We start from the raw sequence: 19075 nt of genomic DNA on the forward strand, positions 1-19075 counted from the left end.
TGACCCCTCTGAATGCCCACATCCTTGGCCCTAAAATAAATCATGTGCCTCTTGGCTGGAGCAGACACACGGCACCTACCAGGACAGTCCCGCCTGACTACACAAGCTGCAAATGAGACAAGCAGAGTTCTCAGATCACAATCTAACAACACACAGAGAAAACAGAGGAGAGAGCAATCCTCTAAAGCACCATGGGAACTAAGCACTGCTGGCTCACATCAGCGCTCTGATCAAATGGATGCCAGCTCGGGCCCAGAGCAAGCTCTGCCATGCCTTGCCTGTCACTCTAGTTGCTGCTGGCTGGCCGGGTGCACAGCGGCAAAGAATAGGAGCCAGTGTGGGGACCGGGGGGGACTGGAGCTCATCAGAGAGGGTTGACTCAGTCCTGCCTACTCCCTCAATGCTGTGGGTCTGGCACTGTGCACAGGTGGAAAACGGAAGAGGGTGAGTGGGTAATCATGAGGGTGTTGGCCCCATTCTGCCCGCACAAAAAAAGAGCGTAGCCCACAACTATGGCCCTCTTACCAGCTTGTCATATGTGGTTTTTTGAGACTGTCAACACAGAGTTTCAGCAATGAGAAACACAGACGGGGAGGAAGAGGAACGAGAAATACAAAAAAAGGGGGAAAAAGCAGGACTTGTGCCCACTGAGAAGATGTGTTTTGGTTTCTTGGAGGACCGAAACTTCGTCTGAGACGACAAAGTACTGAGCAAATTTAAAGTGTCAGAGTGGTTAACTAAATACCAACAAATACATCGTCCAGTTTGTCTGTTTACTTCTGGATCTTCTGGTATGTGTACCCAAACGGAAAGTGAGCAAACACCGAAACCAACCAACACACAAAGTGATTCACAAGAAGAAACAGTGAAAGCAGGTAGACAAATTCACTTTGACGCAAATCGGCCTTGACTTCTGCCTGTCTGTCAAAAAGCCTCACCCTTCTCAGGCATTATGCACTCCTTCCTTTCCTTTCGTCTTTAGGGGAACATTTGCTGTTGTGAGCGTCTATGATTGAAACAGAGCTGCAGTTGTTTTCTTTGCAAAAACACCTGTCTAAACAGCAGCAAAGCCAAGGGCAAGTCTCGCCTGTCAGCGACAGCTCTTGACAAAAATTCAGCAGAGACAATTCCTAAGACGTCTACTCAAGCGAAACAATGCAAGTGCGCTGGAATGACCCCAGCTGGGCTGCCTCGCTCTCCTTTAGTGTTGTTTATAGTAGCTCTGCACCGCACAGTCGCACTTAACAACACCTGGAACAGGACAAAACGGAGGGCATCCCTGTATAGATACAGCATTTGTTTTGTTTGTCTCAGTGGTTTTGAAAGCGCTTAATCCTTCCAACCACGCCAGTGGATTCATTGACAATGACTCAGCAAATAAAAAGGCTAACAAAAGGCCAGAGAATTCAAGTCATTAATTAATAAAGTTTACAACCATTAAAAAGCCATTTGGATCATCTGTTCAGGGTGGATTTAGTCAACAAAGACCAGGTGGCTCATTAGCTACCAGAGACTTAGGTTCGTCTGTATGGATGGGGATCTCTGGGGTGGTCAAGTTTCCATCCTTATACTTAAATTTCAACACATGGGCTCTTACTCTGAACATCTTCATCAGCAGTAGCCTTGCTCATATGAGCACCTCCAGGGCGTGTTCCTGTTGGTTTCTGTTAGCAGAATGAGGTGAAAAATTGCAGCGACACCAAGGTCCAAATGTGGTAGCAAGCTAACAAAGCCTGAGTAATGAGAATGTCTGCGCACATTCAGGCAGCTCATTCTGTGGTAACAATATTCCCCTCAAACTCACATCATTTGCTAAATCAGGGTTTCTGCAGGGTAAAGCTAATTACGTTTTAATACCACACATCATGCAGTAATTTCACGGTAATATAGGCCAAAGTACAAATGATGAAAACAACTATTATGATTATATCACATTTTTAGTGGAAGACACAGTAAACATTGGGCTTATTTCTAGCTCCACATTTTCATTCTTGGACTCCACTAGAGTTGTTTTAGCATCATGGTGTTGAAATTATCCTAATTTATCTTATACTGGGTTTCAGTTCATTCTCGTAATCTATACTCTGTTGGAAACAGCCTTTGCCTTTAGAATCAGCCTTTCTTTAACCCAAGGTTTGAATCACAGGTGGGTGGGGCTTATGTGCTCACGAAGCTATGTGTCTAAATTGATAATAGGGATGAGATTAAGGATTAAGAATTATATAAAGTGTCGATTTTCCACAGAAGTATAACTCTCACATTAGTTTTAAGTTCACAGGAATTATTCAAATCAAATCAAACCAAATCAAATCACTTTTATTGTCACATCACATGTGCAGGCACACTGGCACAGCACATGCGAGTGAAATTCTTGTGTGCGAGCCCCACAAGCAACAGAGATGTGCAAACACAACAACACAAACGAGCAAAATACAAGAATGGCCAACCTGAAACTAATAAGTAAGTAAGTAAAATTTATTTATATAGCACTTTTTAAATACATATGCAAACATTATTGGGATGTAAAAAAAAAAATTAAAAATTACACTTTCCCACTAATAATGGATTGGATTTATATAGCGCTTACAATGCCACTATTCATTCACTCTCACATTCTCACACTGGTGGAGGCAGCTACAGGTGTAGCCACAGCTGCCCTGGGGCAGACTGACAGAAGCGAGGCTGTCATATCGCGCCATCGGCCCCACTACGAACCATCAAGTGTCCTGCTCCAATTTTTAACTCCACGCTCAGTCCAAATCCCACTCTTTATTCAAGACATTGGCTGCTTTTTTAACTTAATATCAGTTCAGTCTTTGTACCTGACCACTCAGAGCAATGCTTTTTAAAAGCATAAAACTGTAACTAAAGACATGAATCAGTGGTGTGTCTACACATAACAGACGACTTACTAAAGAAGCAATTTTAAATTGTATCCTTGGACAAATTGTTTACTAGCAATCTGTTGGAAATTAGCAGAATCTATGAAAAATATAACAGCTTGACAGGCATTAAATTGTATTCTGCCACCCTCCCAAAAAGCTATAAGTCAAAAAACTTGATCTGAAATTCATGTTCTTAGAAAAAAAGGAGAAAAAAATCTAGCAAAATCTAGGGTCCTTTGTCCCTCTGTGGGGGGAAACTCCCACTAGGTTTAAATCTGGGACTCCCCACCATTTGGACTTAGAGCTGAAGAAGCTTCTCGGATGAGAGGTGAAACGTCTTCAAGCAACTTAAACAGACGCTTTTCTTTGCAAGCTCCTTTGACTAGCAAATACTTGAGAAATAATTTAAGATGTGCATCTGACCTTCAGTTGATCCATCTACTGTTCGTGAAGTGTCATCAGAACTTGTTGTAATGCAGAGGTGCCTGTCAAGAAGCTATTCTTAAGGGAGGCAAATGGGGAGAAAACACTGAGGTTTGCCAAATTACACAAGAACTGGGCTGGAAATCAGCAGTGACAGGTGGAGGCTCTGTAGAGGCTCTGTCATGGTTTGGGGGCTGCATATCAGCCGGTGATGTTGGAGATCTTGTCAAAATTGATGGAATTATGAACCAAGAAAAGTACCATCAGATGGTATCCATCATGTAATACCATCTGGCAATGGCTTCCTTTCTCAGCTTTTCTGACAATGACCCAAACACATTTCTAGCGCACGGAAAGCAGACGTGGACAGAAAAACGCCCAATGCAACACCATCAGTCATGACTCCCCCAGAGCGCAGACCTCAGCATTATTGAAGCAGTGAGGGATCCTCTTGACAGAACAGAAGGCAGCAAATCTAAAGAAGAGTCTCCTTCAGGAATAACTATCCCTGATGACTACCATAAAGACATTTAAATAAAACTTAAATAAATGTCTGTTTCCCATTTTCCAGGCAAGACCTGCAAAGTCTTGCTGTACACACAAGATTAATTAATTAACTTCACAAATCACTTCTTTTTCCATGTAGCATTTATTTAAAAACACAAATATGTGTCACTGTATATCTAAACATTCACTTTTCACTGTACATTTTTTTCATTTCTAAAGAGTACATCTTCTTAGCATGATCAGAATTTACAGTGATGCCTTGTGATGATTTCTAATCATTGAAAGCTGCTTTGACATTTCAAAGCGGGGATAGCTTTTCATATACAAATACACATTTTACACATATGATGGCTGTTTAGTTGTGACCACCTAAACAAATCTGGTAGTATCTCAGACACACAAACTAAAGAACAGGTTGCTGTGCATCAAACTCATTCTCCAATTCAAACCGCTGTTCTAGACAGTCGAAGAGAAATCTAATCAAAACGTATATTTTTAGCTTAGCTGATGCTCAACTTGATACTCAGAACCTCTTCAGTCATATTCATCTAATGTCATTAACACTTTACCAAAGGAGCATCTAACAAAATTACATGAACTCTAATCATAAATATAAAACTACATTTTCGAAATGGATAATATAATCTACAAGGAACACCTGAAGAAGAGACGCTGTTTAAACAGATGGAAATCATTTGTATGTTTGTTTTGTGGAAAATGTAAATCCTAATTTACGACTAAAATTTAAATATGTCTATGCAAAAATAACACAACATACGGTAGTTCACATCACATTACTGCTAGTGGAGGCCCTTACTTGGCAAAAACAAAGCAGAGATTCATTTCACTCCACTCGCTAAAACATTTTCTACACCTACTTCCCCTCTCTTCAACTGATGAGCACCACAGGCATAAAAAGAAAATCAGAAAATCACATTTGCTTTCATCTTCCCGTTTATGTCCCGTGAACATCCACCCTGCAGTCGTAGTTACAGCCACAGGGGTTACTGTTTAAACAAACGTCTCTAACAGCAATGGTAGAAGAAAATATGCTCATGTATAAAAATATTCTCAACTAGCAGACTGAAAAACCAGCTTTGTACTAACATAGAGCTAGTAATCGATGTAAGAGTCGTTTTTAAATATAAATCTAAGATGAAATGAAAGAATAGCTGCGTGTAAACTTGGAAAAAAAGAAAAGTGAGGTCCCGTATCCTTTTTGGTGAACCACCAATGAAATTATTCGTGCTAAATATCTGAACTACAGACCAAGGCCTCGAAACCGCACGGTCTGTTCTCCTCACCCACAAAGAGAAACACTTTTCATCCAGTCATCAAAAAAATCTGGAAAGAGTAACACTGTAAACAAGCTTTGTGTGTGTTTATGTGTGTTTGTGTGTTTCGGAGGGGATCACTGCACCACACACATGGAGCTGCGAGGGGGGTTGACTGTCCTGGCTACAGTGTCCTGACTGTAGTTCACAATGTCCGCCTTCACCACGCGCTGAAAAAGATGGAAAGGTGTCTTTTTAGTTTGAAAGCTGCAACAAGAATTCCTTTGAAATACCAGAAACCTCCAGTTAGGCCACAGATTAAATTAAGCCTCGCCTATTAAAGAGTTAAACTGCTGAAAAGTGCGATAAACGACACTGTGAATGAGATCTTGAGAAACAGAAGTGTTTGCTTTCATGCAGCTTTGAATGAAAAGACTGATACGACTCTTATGTCTTGACTATAAATTCAAAGCCACAGCCAGCAGCAGACTAGCTTAATTTAGCCCAAAAACCATTATCAGGAGAAACATCTAATTTTAAAAACTCTGTATGTCCGTCTAAGCCATAGGTGTCAAACTCTGGCCCGTGGGCCAAATTTGGCCCGCAGCCTAATTACACTTGGCCCGCGAAGCCATACCAAATTACTATCAGAGCTGGCCTACTGGTATTACACAGCTAAAATTTATATTGTTTAGTATTAAGCTTTGCTTGTTCCATATTCAGTTTTTCAGCAAAACGTGTTTGAGTCCATAAGAAGAGATTCATTCTTAAATCTGGAGGAATAAATATATTTCAATAAATATTAACGTTAGCCCGCGACTTGGTTCCAGTTTTGAATTTTGGCCCAATGTGTATCTGAGTTTGACACCCCTGGAGCGGTCCCATTACTGGCGGCAGGGTCATGCACAGACATACAGTGGGGCAAAAAAGTATTTAGTCAGCCACCGATTGTGCAAGTTCCCCCACCTAAAATGATGACAGAGGTCAGTAATTTGCACCAGAGGTACACTTCAACTGTGAGAGAGAGAATGTGAAAAAAAAATCCATGAATCCACATGGTAGGATTTGTAAAGAATTTATTCGTAAATCAGGGTGGAAAATAAGTATTTGGTCAATAACAAAAATACAACTCAATACTTTGTAACATAACCTTTGTTGGCAATAACAGAGGTCAAACGTTTACTATAGGTCTTTACCAGGTTTGCACACACAGTAGCTGGTATTTTGGCCCATTCCTCCATGCAGATCTTCTCGAGAGCAGTGATGTTTTGGGGCTGTCGCCGAGCAACACGGACTTTCAACTCCCGCCACAGATTTTCTATGGGGTTGAGGTCTGGAGACTGGCTAGGCCACTCCAGGACTTTCAAATGCTTCTTACGGAGCCACTCCTTTGTTGCCCGGGCGGTGTGTTTTGGATCATTGTCATGTTGGAAGACCCAGCCTCGTTTCATCTTCAAAGTTCTCACTGATGGAAGGAGGTTTTGGCTCAAAATCTCACGATACATGGCCCCATTCATTCTGTCCTTAACACGGATCAGTCGTCCTGTCCCCTTGGCAGAAAAACAGCCCCATAGCATGATGTTTCCACCCCCATGCTTCACAGTAGGTATGGTGTTCTTGGGATGCAACTCAGTATTCTTCCTCCAAACACGACGAGTTGAGTTTATGCCAAAAAGTTCTACTTTGGTTTCATCTGACCACATGACATTCTCCCAATCCTCTGCTGTATCATCCATGTGCTCTCTGGCAAACTTCAGACGGGCCTGGACATGCACTGGCTTCAGCAGCGGAACACGTCTGGCACTGCGGGATTTGATTCCCTGCCGTTGTAGTGTGTTACTGATGGTGACCTTTGTTACTTTGGTCCCAGCTCTCTGCAGGTCATTCACCAGGTCCCCCCGTGTGGTTCTGGGATCTTTGCTCACCGTTCTCATGATCATTTTGACCCCACGGGATGAGATCTTGCGTGGAGCCCCAGATCGAGGGAGATTATCAGTGGTCTTGTATGTCTTCCATTTTCTGATGATTGCTCCCACAGTTGATTTTTTCACACCAAGCTGCTTGCCTATTGTAGATTCACTCTTCCCAGTCTGGTGCAGGTCTACAATACTTTTCCTGGTGTCCTTCGAAAGCTCTTTGGTCTTGGCCATGGCGGAGTTTGGAGTCTGACTGTTTGAGGCTGTGGACAGGTGTCTTTTATACAGATGATGAGTTCAAACAGGTGCCATTCATACAGGTAACGAGTGGGGGACAGAAAAGCTTCTTACAGAAGACGTTACAGGTCTGTGAGAGCCAGAGAATTTTCCTTGTTTGAGGTGACCAAATACTTATTTTCCACCCTGATTAATGAATAAATTCTTTACAAATCCTACCATGTGGATTCATGGATTTTTTTTCACATTCTGTCTCTCACAGTTGAAGTGTACCTCTGGTGCAAATTACTGACCTCTGTCATCATTTTAAGTGGGGGAAGTTGCACAATCGGTGGCTGACTAAATACTTTTTTGCCCCACTGTAAGTTGTAAGGACCTTCTCATCTAGATGGCTGACTGAGATATCTCCCAAATTGTTTCTTTAACATTTCTTGACATGGGCTCAAAGTCCATGCTATGACTGAAGACATTGGTCAAAATGTTTGTGCACCCACGCCCTGAATCTGACAGGAAGCAGATGAAGGTCAGAATGGAGTCATATCTGTTTCATGGTTTTGAGGTTTTTCTCATTACATCACACACGGACAAAAACACACATAGCTTAGAATCCCAAAGTGGACTAAAAAAATAACACTACTACAGAGGACATGTATTTTTATTTGATTCACTACTTTGTAAATTTAAACTCTGAACCAAAACATAACCTCTATTACTAATAGTTGCTACAACTACAAATCTACGGGGATATATCTGTGTAACTGTAGAGACATACTTCCGGCTACTGAATCAAACATATTTTGCTTTGCTGGGCGTTCTCTTGACTAATTGGACCTTCATCCTGTGGGTAGTCCACCAGCTCAGCCTTCACAATCCTCTGAGCAGGTTCAGTGTATCGAGCAGTAGATGAGTGGAAGACAGGAAAAAGAATAGAAAAACAAAACAAAACAGAAAAACAGACAGTTATAAAATCATGAGAGAGCACACGTATGATGAGAGTTAAAAGCGACATTGAGCAAAGTAATGAGTGAATGAGAAAGAATAAATCAGGGAGTGCTAGAGATGAGGAAGAAAAGGAGTGTAGACAGCACACAGAGCTAAGCCAGTTTTCTAATTAAACACACGCTAAAACACACAAAGGAAAAAACCTTAGAACACTGAAAATCTAGTCTTTCATTATTGAGATCGATGCCATGTCAGTACACTTCATCCTAGTTTATGTCTGATGAGACATTTTAAATTGCTGGTTTGTCCAAACCCTAAAAATAATTCATTTATTCAATAGAAAAGGGCAGCTGGACCCTATGGTGATTAACCACCTTCGAGGAGCCCACATGGCTGAATACCAGGCCCTGGTTGGCTGCCTGATTAACGAGCTGCTGAAACCTGGTGTTGGAGTCGGTGAGTGATCCGTAACTTCGCTATCTGATCTTACAGACAGAGGACCATGACGGAGAAGCCTGCCAGGCAGATATAATACTGTCGGGGGTTGTGACCCTCATGTTCAGCTCTCTAAACCTGACAGCTGATAACGACACTTTGCTCGCCCATGGCTACACCCAGAGGCATGACCTGCTGAAAGCCTTCTCTCTGCACCAATTTCCATTTACAACACTGGTCTTTATGAAAATTTATGAACTGTTTCTTGCGTTTTGTTTTTGCTTTGACCAAGTAAAACACATTCCTCCACACCAACCTGCAAAAATCGACAAACACTTTGGACTACTGCGCTGACAAAACATCTGAAAATACCAGCTATGAGAAATTCTGAGCAAACCAACAGACTGAGAAAATAATTATTTGATTAGATTCTTAATTCTTAGATTATTCATAATCAATCAGAACCTCAGATCACAACACATACAGTATCCACTAGATATGTAAATTTCTGGAATGTACCTTTAACTCAGTGGTTTTATAGGAAGTTTAATAAATGTTAAGTAGTTTCTTTTGCTTATACAATATATGTTTTCTTCCCTGTAGAGCTGTGCTGTGTTTTGTGTTTCTGACAACTACTCATCCCTTCTTTATGAGTGGACAGTGGATCTAGCCACCCACCCAGCTTGATTAGCCTGGATTAAAGCACTTTGCTTTACTGACAGAACTATGAAGGGAGGGGGTTAAATGCAAAAGCAGATGGACAGCTACATTAGTCTGTGGTCATTTTCACTTAGTCAGAAGCGGTGTTGGCTGATTGGAGCAGAGCTTGAGAATTTGGCCACTCTTTCACCTACAAGCTCTCCCTTCTCTGGGGTCCTGACCTCTCTGTAGCCCCTCAGGCTCATCAACCACTAGCCAGCCAGTGTGGCTCCAGCCAGTCATATCACACTCAGGATTAATGCCTCTGGGGGAGGTGACCTTGTAAATCCTACAGCTGCCACTATTGGGCATCATGGACTGGCTGGCAAGCCGAGGCTCCGTTTTGTCAAAAAAAAACAAAAACAGTGGGAGATAAAACTAATAAATCAGCCAGCCACTCCTAACCTTCTCACCCCAACAACTGCCTACCTTTAACCTCTGACTTCACGCATTAATGTGGTCAATGTGGGTCTATTTACAGATGGGCAGTGTCAGTGGCAGGTATACCATCACAGGAGGCAGACGTAGCAAAATCATGTTTACACAGCAAAAAGTCCTATACAGTGTGTGGTGACCTCCATTGACCTAACGCACTCCCCGTGACCTCGCTTAAGTTCAGGCATAACATTGCACATAGGTGACTGGTGAAGTACTGATGAGACTAAGAGCAAATTATCCATATACGATTAGAAGAACGTTGCATACACAACCTTGATGCTAAACCTTGATGCTGTCACGGCTCACCTGTGACTGCTCTAGCTCTGCTTTGTTTAGTTTTACACCCAGAATCTCAGCAGCCAATCTCTGAAAACAAAGGTACACCTGGAATAAGAAATTCAGAGAAAAATAACACAAGGTGAATCCAATGAAAGCCACTTCCAATTTATTTTCTGACCTACTGAAAATTGGCTGGTACTAACCGAGTCCCCTGTCTTGGCCGATACGAACTGACTGATGAGGCCGTTCTCTTGGCAGAAGCGCTGGTGTTTATCAGACTTCACTGTCCTCATGTGCTCCAGGTCGACTGTGGACAAAACACAGCGAAGACGTGAGAAAAATTACAAGAGACAGACAGATGGATTTATGCGATGGTTACACAGCACTCTCACAGGTTTAACTGTTAAATATCAGAGCATAAACAAAAAAGATAACTGTTTACACTTGCGTTAAGATAGAAGAGGTCTGCCTAGTGTATGAGGATGGCACGCATAGAGGCATGTAAAAACAAAGCGTAATTCAATTGTTATGTTGCTTTCAAAACCCAGCTGCATAGACTGATCGTCGTTAGCTTTCAATTTATGGATGGAGTCATTGAGAGTGGAAATGATCTCCTTCCATTCCCAGCTGGTATTGAAGCTGGATGCGGCACATTCCTCAGCGTTAAGCCGAGTACAGTTGCACCCTGAAGCCACAAACCTGTATTTGACCCGAAACAGACAAACCAGCCCAGCTGTGGAGAAATACTTAAGAAACAATACATGAATGACCAAAGACTTGAGGCTACAATCACAGTGAGAGTGTAGACAGAGAAAGACGTTTGACTTATGAGCGCACCGGGATGTTAAGGTGGGTGCAAGGGCCCGAGATCTGGGACTGTCACCTACACAGTGATTTACTGTGAGCACACAATGACAGCACCTTCCTTTTTTTCACTATTGTAGTGATGTCCCTGTCCATTCGACTCCTGTATAGTGATACTGGGCGCTTTGCTTCTCTCCTTCCTCACTATGGGGTCATGCTGGGGTCGATAAGGAAGGTCACCCAGGGGTCTTGTTGCTGAAAACATTATCTTGGTTCTTTATTTCTGGCTTTGTGCAGGAAGGTGGCCACGCCCGGTATCTGGTGCATGCATGTCTATGTTAGCTGGAAGAGGTCAGGCTACTGTACGGTTTTGCATTTCTCTCACCCCCCCTCGAGTTTTAGTCTTTGTGTGAGGCTTCATTGAAGTTGTCAGGATTTACCCTGTTCTCATGCCCCTTAGTGTGCATGTGTGTGTCTGTGTGTGACAGGGAAGAAGGGAGGTGTGGATAAAGCCAGAAGCAGAGAGAGCGAGGGAAATGTAAACACTGCACTAATCCTGTATTATTAATATCTGAGCCTCATGGCATATGACCTAAAAATGCTAAAGGCCAAAAAAATACATTTAGAAAGAATCATTTTAGGCTAACAGGAATATTAGCATCGTCATAAGTGACATATAAACACAAACCTTTCTGGGCAAGGGCAGACTCTTTTACAGCTACTCAATGTCCAGGGCAGACTGTCATGTCTCTCCCTGTACATAAACAGAGCTGTCTCATAGGCGTCAGCAGGTTATTAATTCCAGTCATTTACAGCCAAGGTACCCAGCATGCTACTAGAAGTAAACACTACTAATCCTTTGGATCCTGCACACTTGGGAGAGGCTATCAATCATGTGTCACAGTCAGATTAACCAACATTAACACAGTGGCTCAGAAGCTGTGGAAGACACGTTACTGTTAAGTAAAGAAAAAGGTGTGCAAATTTGGGAGGCTTCTTAATTTGGCCTGTGGGTGTGCGCGTCAAGCCAATGTGAAAACTGGAAGTGAGTAGCTGCTAAGAAAATTCAGAAAACAGCACAGACGCATGTCTGGAAACTTCAGGTTTGCTTACATGCAAATTAAAATTTCTGACAAAGCACCAAAAGACTAATCTGTAAAGTATTAGAATTGTCATTAATGTGGAAACACAAATAAAGGCACTTCATGTCTTTTGAAGCCAAATGATTGTATCTTAAGTGCCAGAAATCTATTGTGAAGTGCCAGTTAAAGTGTACAGGCAGCAGATTTACTACTTACAATCTAATGTCTGCCTGGGCTGCTTGGGCACATTAGCATGAATGGTGTGTATGTGTAAGTTTGGTGATGGAGTTTTTATTATGAATGAATGATGAATTTTTATGAATTATTATGTCTATTTTTTATGCTTAAGGACAACAGATGGAAATTAGCCCTTGGCTATAATCTGGTATGTTTACATTCATGTAATTTTTTTTACATTTATGTTCATTAACATGCACTGTCCTAAATAAAATAAATAAATAAACAGCATGAGCACTGCATTTTGTCTAACTATTGTAGAATTGTAGATGTTTTTATATTTTTATCTGAAAATAACTCTTTAAGACGTTTTTTCAATAACTTTTAGATATTTAGATTAATAAATGTTTAAATTTAGATATCAAATTTAGATAAAAACACATGCTGCAATTATTCCATTTTGTTTGACTAACACCAGTGAGATCAGTCACTGTAGCTCTGAAAGCAAAATGGTACGCCTTTTGATTTTAGAATATGATTGGAGCTGCTAAACAGTTTGGCTCCACCATTGTTGTACTTTTTGATTTATAATTCGCTTGGTTTTTTTAAATGTTGGCCATGTTAGCACCTGTACCCTTTTATTACTCTCTACCAGGGGTGGGCAACTCCTCGAGGTCCGGTGTCCTGCAGGTTTTAGATCTCACCCTGGGTCAACACACCTGAATCACATGATTAGTTCGTTACCAGGCCTCTGGAGAACTTCAGGACATGTTGAGGAGCTAATTTAGCCTTTTTTTTTCTTTTTTTTTTTGTGTCCCGTTTGTTCTGACACAAGCTGTTGGGGAGTTATATAATATTTTTAACCAGTTTATGAAAGAGGGTCCAAAACCAAATTTATGTAAAGTTGCAAATAGAAATTTCCAGTTAACTCTGTCAAATGCTTTTTCTGCATCTAGAGATAATATTATGGTTTCGATGTTTTTATTGTATGAGTAGTCTATTAAATTAAGTAATCTACGAGTGTTTGTTGAGGAGTGCTGACCTTTTATGAAACCAGTTTGGTCAGGATGAATTAAGAGGGGGGTCATTTTCTCTAATCTCTTAGAGAGAGCTTTACAGATTATTTTAAGATCTACATTAATAAGGGATATTGGACGATAGCTTGAAGGAAATACAGGGTCTTTGCCTGGTTTTTGTAAGAGACTGATATTTGCAGAGTTCATATTTGGTGGTAGTCTACCATTTTCTTTGATTTCCTGCAACATCCTGTGAAAAACTGGTGCCAGAATTGTCCAGAATTCTTTGTAAAAATCTGTTGGAAAACCGTCTGGACCAGGAGCATTATTATTGGGCATATGTCTGTGAAGGTTCTCAGTCATCCAGGTCATCGTAGTCAAAGGAGCTTGCAAAGAAAACTGGACTTCTTTAAGTTACTTGAAGACGTTTCACCTCTCATCCAAGAAGCTTCTTCAGTTCTAAGGTCAAATGGTGGAGAGTCCCAGATATAAACCTAGTGGGAGTTTCCCCCCACAGAGGGACAAAAGGACCCCCTGATGATCCTCTAATCGCCTGAGCCAAGGTGTGAAACTGGGTGTGGGTCCCAATCAGCCAGAGTTTCGGGTGTGTTCATTGTGAAACCTGGCCCCACCTTATCATGCGAATTCCTGAGGTCAGATGGCCCAGGATGTGAGTGGGTGTTAAGGCGTCTGGGAAGGATCTCAAAACTGGATTATAGATGGCAGACAGTTGGTGTCGTAAACCCCGCCTCTGTTCAAAGATGGTCGCTCACAGTGGACATAGATGCTTCTTTCACTCCTCTTTCAAACCATCTGTCCTCTCTGTCCAAAATGTGAACATTGGCATCCTCGAAAGAGTGACCTTTGACCTTTAGATGCAGATGGACTGCTGAGTCTTGTCCTGTGGAGGTGGCTCTTCTATGTTGTGCCATGCGCTTGTGAAGTGGCTGTTTGGTCTCTCCAATGTAGAGGTCTGGGCATTCCTCGCTGCACTGTACAGCATACACCACATTGTTAAGTCTGTGTTTTGGAGTTTTGTCTTTCGGGTGAACCAGTTTCTGTCTGAGCGTGTTGCTGGGTCTGAAATACACCGGGATGTCATGCTTGGAGAAAACTCTCCTGAGTTTTTCTGATACACCGGCTACATAGGGGATGACAATGTTGTTGCGTCTGTCCTTCTTATCCTCCCTCGCTGGTGTCTGGTCTTCTTTTCTGTGCCTCTTTGCTGACTTTAAGAACGCCCATTTAGGATAGCCGCACGTTTTGAGTGCTTCCTTTACATGTGTGTGTTCCTTCTTTTTTCCTTCAGGCTTAGAGGGAACATGTTCTGCCCGGTGGTGTAGGGTCCTAATTACTCCAAGTTTGTGTTCCAAAGGGTGATGGGAGTCAAAGAGGAGGTACTGGCACAACACAGAAGAGCCACCTCCACAGGACAAGACTCAGCAGTCCATCTGCATCTTAAGGATAAAGGACACTCTTTCGAGGATGCCAATGTTCACATTTTGGACAGAGAGGACAGATGGTTTGAAAGAGGAGTGAAAGAAGCCATCTATGTCCACTGTGAGCAACCATCTTTGAACAGAGGCGGGGTTTACGACACCAACTCTCTGCCATCTATAATCCAGTTTTGAGATCCCTTCCCAGACGCCTTAACCCCCACTCACACCCTGGGCCATCTGACCTCAGGAATTCGCATGATAAGGTGGGGCCAGGTTTCACAATGAGCTCACCCGAAACTCTGGCTGATTGGGACCCACGCCCAGTTTCACACCTTGGTTCAGGCGATTAGAGGATCATCAGGGGTCCTTTTGTCCCTCTGTGGGGGGAAACTCCCACTAGGTTTATATCTGGGACTCTCCACCGTTTGACCTTAGAACTGAAGAAGCTTCTCGGATGAGAGGTGAAACGTCTTCAAGTAACTTAAAGAAGTCCAGACGCTTTTCTTTGCAAGCTCCTTTGATTATTGGGCATACTTATCAAAGATTCCTGGAGTTCACCTGGCGTCAGTGGTGAATCCAGTGCCATTGCTTGGGTGTCTAATAATTTTGGAAGAGTTATGTTGTCGAGAAATTGATCAATTTCGTTTTTAGATGGGTTTATTTGTGGTGTATATAAAGTTTCATAGAAATCCCAAAAAATTTTGTTTATTTTTTTAGGATCGTATATTGTATTCCCAGATAAATCTTTAACAGCACATATAGTTGTTTTTTCCTTATTGATTTTTAACTGGTTAGCAAGTGGTAATATTAACATAATATACATTATGATAGATAAGCAAACAAGGTAACCCTAAATTCTGTATATGGTAGTAGTGGTTCATGGCTCCTTTAAGTCACAAAATAATACTGTAGGGTAAAGGACCCACTTTCCCACACAAAATAATTTTTCAGCATCTGTCTGTGTAGACTGAATACAAGACTAATCCCACAGTTTTAGTGTTTTGCTCCATTTTTCTCCCTAATGTACCCATTTCTACTTATCAGGTCAAAAGAATCTTTCTCCAATGATCTGGTTTACCTCTGTTTCTGTCAAACTGTACATCAGCTTAACAACCCCGAGGAAGTGACTGCAAACACGAAATAAACTGTTTAGGCCTCCGAGAGCATAGAGATAGCGAGTGGATCATTACTCGTCAAGAGCGATGGCTCTCCCTCGCTGTGGTCACCATCAGTGTTTATTTAAAAGGTCTGCCTGTCATTGGGGTGAATTACAAGACAACAGTTAGAGATTAATATCTGGGGGATAAATTAGGCTTTTACCGTAAATAATTGGTTTGTTATTGCAGTGACCTATTAAATGGGAACACAACCAAATGAGAAGAAAATATGGATGTTCCCCTCCACAATTTAGTGTCTATGTGGATGTCAGCTTTCCTCCTTCATGGAAAGAATCCACTCACTGGCAGACCTGATCATCCTGAAACCAGACAGGCTTGGCGGGGTTTTTTATGTCACTTAAAAACTTGAAATTAGTAAGGAGGTTGGATTTTGTTTGGATGGATCTGCCCAGAGAATGCTTTTAAAGGAGTACCATTTGCTCTGTCACCTTCCCTGAAAGGACAATCACACATTAACTGCCAATGAAACGAAGAAACTGAAAAGCCATTAGTGATGAATCAATATCGTCTTTACTGCTTTGAGTGACTTAAAACTAGAGTTTGTTTTTAGCACAGACCGCAGCTCTACTGGCACACTTGCACTTTCACATACACTGCTTACAACATCCCCATGGCTGGGACTGGAGCCAGGCTGAGATCTCGAAGCTTATCCAGCAGATCATCGTGGCAGTTGGCTATTGAATAATGGCTTGCTGTAGCAGTGTCTGGTGGTTCTTTCTGCATTGAATTATAAGTACCCTTTGAGTCAGTAATAAAGCACAAATAGGTGTATTGTGAAAATGTTGTGAAGTCATGTTGAAGAAAACACAGCAACCTGCTGTAGCAGAGCATTTTGTACACACTGCTCCAATAACAACCGAACAAGATCAAATTCAGTAAAAGACTCAAAAGCATGATACCAATAATCATGTAAACATAATTTGTGCAACTTTTGAAGGAAGAAATAATATGCTCATCTACCTAAAGGCATAACCCCCTTCTTACTTATAACAGTGGAGCTAATTTATAAGAAAAGTATATTTTGTAGTAATACAGCAAGATGATCTAAAGACTTTCTGCCACTGAATTCTATACAACTGCAAGTCTTTTTAAAAATAGAAAGACAATGATCAACCAGCCAGGGGCTTGTACTGGCTGATTTTCAGTGTGTTCAGCACACACTGGCCGTCCAGTCTCACATATACCTCAGACGATTATAAGTCGGTCTGAGACACTTACATCACCTCCCCAGTTTGAAGAAAGTGACAAAGGGAAAATGGTAAAACTAAAACTAGCCAGAGCTTACAGCCACCCACAATCCACCAGCCACAGTATGGGCAGAGAAAAGACCGAAGCAGTAAGGAGAAAAATTATCAAGATGAGTGAAAAAGAAAAAAAGGGTCAATGTCCTGTTATCTGGTGATTATATAAACATACTGAAAAATGATGTAAGCAGCTGACATTTGTTTTGTTGTACAACTCTATTGCATCTTTGGTAAGGTAAATTATGTCTGCTGGTGGTTGCAGGTTAAGTGCCAGTAAACGTGGTTTGTATTCACTTGTTTAAGTGAAAAAAGATCCTGTAACTTGCTAAAGTTTAGGGAAAAATGAATAATTGCTTTTATTATAATTTTTTATTAGTTAATTTTTGTCTGTATATGCTGTCAGTTACCATCCTTTGAAAGAAAATCAGAACCAGAAATTATAATGAGCCAAGAAAATTACAATTAGTGCATCTCGTCGTCATCCCCTGTTCGCCTTTGCAAAGAATGCAGATTTAAGGTTTTCAATTAAACAGACCCACAAGCTACCTCCATCTTTCATATACGGTCTGGCTTCATTTGCAACAGCTTAAGTTATTAGCACAGTGTAGTCACATATTGCAAGACATTAGGTCAGTTTGATTGCTTTTTTGTCCCATAATAGTAAGTTTTGCCTGATAATTGTCACACATTATAATATGTGACTTTAGCTGGTTTAACATGATACTGTTAAGTACCAGATCTCCTTCAAAACAACTTTGGTAACTTCAACCACCCCAAGCAAAGTTTTTTCCTCTTTTAAACCATCACTTTGCCAATGAGAATACACACCAGACCACAAAGGTTACTGGGCAAGTACCTTCAAGAGACACTGTATGGTTATTGTCACTGTACCCAAATGTGAACAATGTGATAATTCAAGGAGGGATTCCTTGATTGTTGGAGTTCACCGACACATGCTGCCAAGGCAAAACAATCACCTAAAAGGTCTGTGTTGGCTAACCAGCCTGAAATCCTACACTACACTGTCTAATCCTCTCAGGCCTTTTTAAAACCACGCTGTGATAACAGAGACACCTACTTACTGTTTGCCTCAGCCGGCTGCTGGGGACCAATTGGAACAGTTTATCCAGCGAGAAACAGCCAGAGAATAAGCTTGGCATAACACAGTTAATTGGCGACGGCCTCGTTTTAAACCAAACACCAGTCGTGTGTTGGGGAGCATGAGGGCCGAATGTGTGAACTGTGAGTGCGTGTCTATGTATCTGTGTGTGGTAATAATGGCCAGGCATGCGTGTGTTTTCAGAGACTTGGGGCTCTGAGGGGTCATATCCCATTAAGTGAAAGTTACAGGACTGAGCCTAATCAACCCCAGGGGAGAACCTATTACTTCCAACATTACCTCACGCTATGGCTTTAAGACCCTGTTAAAAGGATTTGCCTCAGCTTACCCTCGCTGACCATGAATCGATTCAGACTGTATAGTGAGGGCAAGAAATATCAAACCGAGTCCAGACTTACAACTGTCTGGGCAAATTGTTCTCCATGCACCACTAACTTTAAAAACATCCCAAGACTACTCTGCAGTACTGACATTTAATAGGGTTTTGCTAGCCTCAACTGTTACTTTACCCTTAAAATGACAGAAGAGCAGTGCTGTTCTTATAGGTTTCTGGCATCCTCTGCATATGCACAACATCATTTTACTCAAACCCCTCAACAACATTTTCATATATGTTATTCTTTGTTAAGTACAGCAAAGGTTTGTTATTAAATTAAACTCTCTCAAGTAAAATTAAGCTTTGTACTGTACGCCTGTGTTGGCTGATCATGTGTACTGATCTGCTAACTTATTTGTCCATCTACCATCAGTTTACTTCTGCTTATCCAATTCAGGGTCCCAGTGGGAGTCGAGCCCATCCCACCTGTCATGGGGTGAGAGTTGGGGAACACTCTGGAAAGATCGCCATTTACGCTCGCATTTACACCTACGGCCAATTTGGAATCGCGAATTACCCAAACAAGTATGTCTTTGGGCTGTGGGAGAAACCTGGGGTACCCACATCTGAGCATTACACATGGCTTTTTACTCCTAACAACTTT

The 19075-nt window shown here is 41.7% G+C and overlaps 1 protein-coding gene across 7 annotated transcripts in view; it reads right to left on the reverse strand.

The window, feature by feature from the left end:
• Window positions 1-3938: 3938 nt before the first annotated feature.
• Window positions 3939-19075, reverse strand: part of rab28 (RAB28, member RAS oncogene family) — a 39466-nt gene continuing 24329 nt past the window's right edge. The window contains exons 5-8 of one of the 7 annotated variants that reach the window (XM_085429099.1): window positions 10239-10342; window positions 10063-10122; window positions 8015-8116; window positions 3939-5319 (exon numbers count right to left, since the gene is read on the reverse strand). In XM_085429099.1, the coding sequence (XP_085285225.1) occupies window positions 8021-8116; window positions 10063-10122; window positions 10239-10342 (260 nt within the window). In that variant the 3' untranslated portion in view covers window positions 3939-5319; window positions 8015-8020. Of the gene's footprint in view, window positions 5320-8014; window positions 8117-10062; window positions 10141-10213; window positions 10343-19075 lie in introns of those variants that run through there. The other 6 variants (XM_085429084.1, XM_085429108.1, XM_085429090.1 and 3 more) reach the window with 6 other exon arrangements.

Source organism: Rhamphochromis longiceps, linkage group LG2 (assembly GCF_057381845.1).
Source record: "Rhamphochromis longiceps isolate RC_006_pf linkage group LG2, R_longiceps_female_GT1.1, whole genome shotgun sequence".
NCBI classification, from domain to species: domain Eukaryota; kingdom Metazoa; phylum Chordata; class Actinopteri; order Cichliformes; family Cichlidae; genus Rhamphochromis; species Rhamphochromis longiceps.